The sequence below is a fragment of the Cryptomeria japonica genome, chromosome 11 (assembly GCF_030272615.1).
Source record: "Cryptomeria japonica chromosome 11, Sugi_1.0, whole genome shotgun sequence".
In the NCBI taxonomy this organism is placed as follows: Eukaryota; Viridiplantae; Streptophyta; class Pinopsida; order Cupressales; family Cupressaceae; genus Cryptomeria; species Cryptomeria japonica.
The window spans coordinates 74,091,535-74,097,516 of NC_081415.1; the positions used below are offsets into that span (position 1 = coordinate 74,091,535).

The 5,982-nt window shown below is 33.0% G+C and overlaps 1 protein-coding gene across 1 annotated transcript; it reads left to right on the plus strand.

Moving 5' to 3' along the window:
* The first annotated feature begins 4,113 nt into the window (after window positions 1–4,113).
* Window positions 4,114–5,256, plus strand: LOC131860035 (receptor-like protein EIX2). The gene is made up of 2 exons (XM_059214386.1): window positions 4,114–4,456; window positions 4,817–5,256. Exons 1-2 carry the CDS (start codon window positions 4,114–4,116, stop codon window positions 5,254–5,256), a joined length of 783 nt encoding a protein of 260 aa, XP_059070369.1.
* Window positions 5,257–5,982: the final 726 nt, after the last annotated feature.

Consider the following 5,982-nt stretch of genomic DNA (forward strand, 5'->3'; position numbering starts at 1 on the left):
CCTCAATCTATGAATTGATATAATTATTTATATATCCATATTGCAAAGGAAGTTTAGGTAGGTGAATAACATCCTACATAAATATTAAAAGAAGAGTTATGCAAAAAGTTTTCAAATCCCTACAATAGTTACAAGAAATAAATATAAATAACATTCATTTTACAAATAATTTGTGGAAAGATATTTTTCTATGTCAAGTGGAGGAAGAGAGTATTAAGAATTTAATATTTTGTTGTCCTTTCTCCTGGAATATTTGGAAGAGTATGAAAAGCATGTTGTTAGTATATTGGGTGTGGACTAGAAATCCTAAAGGAATCACATTAGGTTGGTCACCTTCTCTTAGCTCATCCCCTCATTAGGTAAATTTGGTGGCAAGCCTTCTTTCATATTGGGTGGAGACTTTGGAAAGAATGAAATGATAAAAATTTTAAAGATAGGAAATAAAGTTGGGACTCTTTAGCTATCTCAATAATTAACAACGTTAAAGAAAATATGGGGTTATTTATAAAAAATAAAAACTCCCACCTGCTCGCTCTCGTAGATTGGAAAATTGATAGAAGATAGTATTTGGTTGAATCCCTTTCTAGCTTCATTTATCCCCCTATTAGATTGAAAACTACAATCAAATGGCCCCCCCTATTTCAACCCATAATTAGGAACTTTTGCACTAATATTTTTCAAACCATGTAGTCTGCATGACTAAGCATTAGTTGAGTGCTAGAAAATGATTAACAGCTGAAGAATTGGACAAAAATTCAATTGATCACATGAAAATCATAAACTCAAACACATAAAATGACCATTAGATAAATCAACTAAATCTAAATATGGACAACCACCAATTAGGTAGATCATATTCAACGACTATGAAACTGATCATATACAACAACTGATTATGACAAACACAACATAAGTTTGACATCAATGGCAATACAACTGAGCATTATTCAAGTTTCCAACATAAAGTTGGATCAATTAGATTTTGTAGAGTCTTAATTTATCAAAAAAAATAAAATTCAAACCCTAATTTCACTAAGGGGTTCTATTTTTGATAGAAGTTGAGATTCGTTAAAATGGTGACATAAATATAAAATAGCTCATACTAAATTTATAAGATGAACTTTTTTTTTTCATGGAGTTAAATAAGTGAAGTTTTTTGCATTTGTATAAATCATTGGATAAGGATATTTCTCCTTTTAATGAAAAACAAAAGGTTTCATTGGTAGATAGGCTCCGAAAGAAGAATAGGAAGAAGAGGAATAATAAAATGAAGAAGAGTAAGAAGAGGTGATAGAAAAAGAAAAAGAAAATAAAGAAGAGATGGGAGAAAAAGAAGAAGAGTAGGAGGATGAAGAAGAAAAAGAAATGAAGATCAATATTTCTATTTCATGGAAAGATTCAAAATGAAAATGCTATTTATGAAGGATTTAGCCTAACAAATTTTTATAAGTATCATGAAATTGTTTACTACACTACCATCTATATGCATATTTTAAAATATTAAATCAATCACACATATTCTCATAATATTCTCGTAATCTATGAGCACAACATCTACATTCAGCTTCCATAACCCAAATTTATACTTGAGAACTTCCCCATCTCTATCCTTTACATGATTTCTTTTTATTACAAGATCTAAACCATTTCTCCACAAGATAACATTCAAATAAATATTTTACACTATACAAAAATCCTTATAGAAGTTACTTCGCACTATATGTCCAAGAGATCCAAATTACCATATCATATATCATAAATATTTTATAATTCTAGCCACCTTTCTTTATCAGTGTGTGGATATAGTTGAGTCCACTTTTTGGCCAAAAAGTGGACTTGATTTCTCTGATTTTTGGATTTTGCCACATTTAACCTAAAAATTTGAAGTTGTTAGAAATTGAACCTTGGAAAAAGTTATGAATACGAAATGTAGTACTCGGAGTCTAGTTTCCATAAATGTAATTTATTTTAATACCCAGATAATAGTAATTTGCTTTGAAAAGGAATTTCAAAATGCCCACTTCAAGACCATACCATGCACATTTACAAGCACCACTTTTTTACACAAACAAAAAGTTATTTTCTAAACCCTTTTGGAAAAATATTTGTAACACATTAAAAATTGATGAGGATATTTTTTTGTAATTTTTTTGAGTTAATTTTCTATTAGTCACATTTTCTATTTTAAAAACTTCTCATGTATGGCAACCATAATTTGACCTAAACCTATCATTTTTAAAAAAAAATTAATATTGAAAATAATTATATGTACATTGATGTCAAATAATATGTTTTTATAAAAAACATAAAAAAAAAAAAGTTATTAAATAAATAACAAAACCTAATCAAATTTATGGACCAAATCTGATAAAAATAATTAAAAAATAGAAGAAAATAAATAAATATTTAAAAATCATATATTTAGAATCTACACAATGTACAATCTCTATTGGGTTTTAAATTTTATCTAATGATTTTATAAAAATGGTCATAACAAATATGCCAAAAGCTAGTATTTTGCTACTCACATAGTTCAACCTTGTACTTGCAGGTCCATGGCTTAGGTTTGGACATTCTGAGCCTTACCCGACTTGAATCTTGAGGCATGTGGTGGGGTTATTTTCAAATTTTAAATAACAAGGCCCCATTATTTAAATGGGAACTCATTTAATTAATGAGGCCCTATTATGTTTTCTACTATGAAAATAATTTCACAAATGGGTCCCTGTTACGAAACAAAACAGGGCCCCATTTCAATCTGGGCATTGAAGCATAATGGGGCTCCATTATTTATTGGTCTTGGAACCCTGAACCAAAATCGGGTGCCATTTAGAAAATAACGAAGCCCCATTCCTAGTGATATTGTACCCAATGTGTGCACTTTCCCCTAATTGGGACCCAACTTCTTGAACCCACCCTACATATATGTCCTCCTAATATTACAAATGAAGGGTAAATCCTAATGAAGGACTATTAAATTCTTGATATAATTAATTACAAAGTTTATCTAGATGGCCCCATATAACTAACTTAAGGGAAGTGTGCCATATGTTGGCATCTCCATCCACCTAAATACCATAGCAATGAACATTTTTAAAGATTTCGTCACATCTTCACTAGCAATGAGTTGATTGAAACATATATTAATACTTAACAAAACTCCCCCTCGTATTTAATGAGTAAGATTAAGAGCATCATCTATACACAAATTCAATTGATGTAGTCATTCTAAAGATTAAAACTTGGTTCCCACTTTTTAGAAAGACTAAAATTTTATTGGAAACAATGAACCTTGCAGGAGGATCCAAGCATAATCATCCTAATTTGAGCAATAAATATAAAAAAAAAAACATCCCTCATGGTAACTAAAAAAACAAACATCCCTCATGATAACTATTTTGAAAAGTTCAATACTTTAACTAGCTTTAGAAAAATATAATTCAAATGGAATTTCAAGATAATGTAGTCAATGTAGCAACTATTTATATTTAATAGCATTCTTTTCTATCACTATTAGTAAACAACTAAATTATAGTCAATGTATCAAATATTCATATTTATAAGCATCCACTTTTTTATCTACAAGAAAACAAATAGTGAACTATAGTCAATACATGAATAGAGAACTATTGCTTTTTAAGTCAATTCACCAACTGTTTATATTTAAAAGCATCATTTTATGTCATTGCCAATAAATAGCTAGTGAATTGTAGTCAATTCACGAACCATTTATATTTATACGTATATTTTTTTCCCATTATCAATAAACCACCAATGTAATATAGTCAATGAATTGACTCTTCATTTTTATAAGACTTGTTTTCTGCCACACCCAATAAACAAGCAAATATCATTTAGTCAATATATCAATTAATTTATCATTTTAAATATTCTCTTAACATCACTACCAATAAACAACCAAATATAATTAATACACCAACTACATTGATTATTATGTAGTTACCGTTGACTATAGGATTTTCCGCTGTTAAACAATAAATTGATAAATTTAATTTATAACCACCAAAGTCTTATCTATGTTTAATTTCCTTTCATTATTATGTGATGCTTTTAATGTTCCAGTCAATTCCCGAGGATGTTTCAACTATAAATATGCCTCCCAAAGCCATATTCTTTGTCCTCTGCGACTTCATTCAAGCAATGGCTGTTGCTACGATTAACTTTGCCTTTATTAGTGCAGCTTTTATTATCCTTTCTTCAAACTCATGTAATGGTCTATTCAATTGCCCTACCGAGGAATCCCAAGCTCTTCTTTCCTTCAAAACAGCCTTGAACGTCACTGATGGTATTTTCAGTTCATGGGTTAATGGAAGTGACTGTTGCTCCATGTGGGATGGCATATCATGCAATAATCTCACCAACCATGTAGAGCAGGTGAATTTGAGTGCCTACACCAACCATGCAGAGCAGGACGTCCAGAGTGGAGTCATATCCGGTAGTTTGTGCAACCTTTCGTTCCTCAAATACCTCACCTTGAGGAGCATTGGTCTAACTCGTACTATTCCTTCCTGTTTGGGAAATCTCTCTCATCTTAATTATCTGCAGCTAAGATACAACAGATTGACTGGAACAGTCCCCCCCGTGATTTGTCAACTCACCAATCTTAGCTATTTAGATGTAAGCTATAACCTACTCAGTGGAATATTGCCACCATGTCTACAAAATCTTTCCTTTCTTAAGTTCTTAGATATTGGCTTCAACCAATTCCACAGGAGCCTTGAGCTTACTGGTCTTTCGTCACTTGAACAGTTTTAGGCTTTAGAGTTTTCTTTCTATGACCACATTACTTCTTCAGATTTGGCATTACCCTCTTCTGTAAGGATTTTATGGCTTTCCTCAATTACCGTTTCAGATACTTTATTTCATAACCTTGCAGAATTAAACTATCTGGCTTTTTCAGATTGTGTACCGAATATTAGCACAACTTCGATTCCCAAATTCCAGTTAGCAGCCTTATATTTAAGCTCATGTAGTATTGGTGGTCGAATTCCCGATTGGCTTTCCACTCAATATTCATTGCAGGGATTAACATTAGTTAACGACAATATTGTTGGAGAAATCCCCTCCTGGTTATGGGAGAACAATCCTCAGTTGATTCAGTTGAACATCTCAGGAAATCATTTCAATGGCAGCCTTATTATCCCGAACAGATCAGTTCCTTGGATGACACTACTGGATGTGTCTAGGAATGAGTTGACTGGACAAGTGCAATCTCTGTGGCCACCGTATTGCTGACGTGTATTTTGTACACTATCAAACACAGAATAAAATACCTAAAGGTACCTTATCCTCTCTTGAGTAAAGCCTCTGATTGCTGAAGATGTCGCGAAAAAGGATAAATCAGGATGACTCCAAGGTTCTTGTATGCAGGGTCTCTACGTGTGGATAAGCTCTCTGTGGTATGATGTGATTTGCTGGAATCACAAGGGGACTTACACTTGATGCTTGAACTTCTGATTTGCTTTGAATATTGCTGGAACACATGTCCTCTCTGGAAAATTCCACCAATGAATAGCCAGGGTAGGTACATCGAAGTATGTGTCACCTTCCATGAGCTATGTACATTGAACGTGCTGAGGTGGACCACACTGACTGGAGAAGTGATGACTAGGATGCCACCTCGTCTGACACTTGTAACTTGGCAAATATTCAACTTGATGTTGTTGAGAAGCTAGCTTTAATTAATTCATCTGGAACTATCTGCTTCTTCAACCAACCCTTGTTCTAACTTCTTGTGTCCTTGATGTGCAGGATGATTGATGCACCTCGCCTTGGAATATTGGATTGGAGAAGTCGCCCTTGATGACGTTAGTCCAAAGAAGGCTGTCCTTGTCGATGCTAGACTGGATCGAAGAAGGTCGTCCTTGTCCTTGCTTGATCGTCCCTGATCTGGCTTGATTTTCCTTGAGGAGAGTCTTCCGACTTGTAGATCTTCGAGCTTGGAGTCGCCATCTTGATACC

Bases quoted from the DNA above. Each gene is read 5' to 3' on its own strand.
- LOC131860035 (XM_059214386.1), top strand. From the start codon at position 4,114: ATGCCTCCCAAAGCCATATTCTTTGTCCTCTGCGACTTCATTCAAGCA. The intron at 4,457-4,816 runs GTAGTTTGTGCA...TTACTTCTTCAG, and splicing joins CCAGAGTGGAGTCATATCCG to ATTTGGCATTACCCTCTTCT.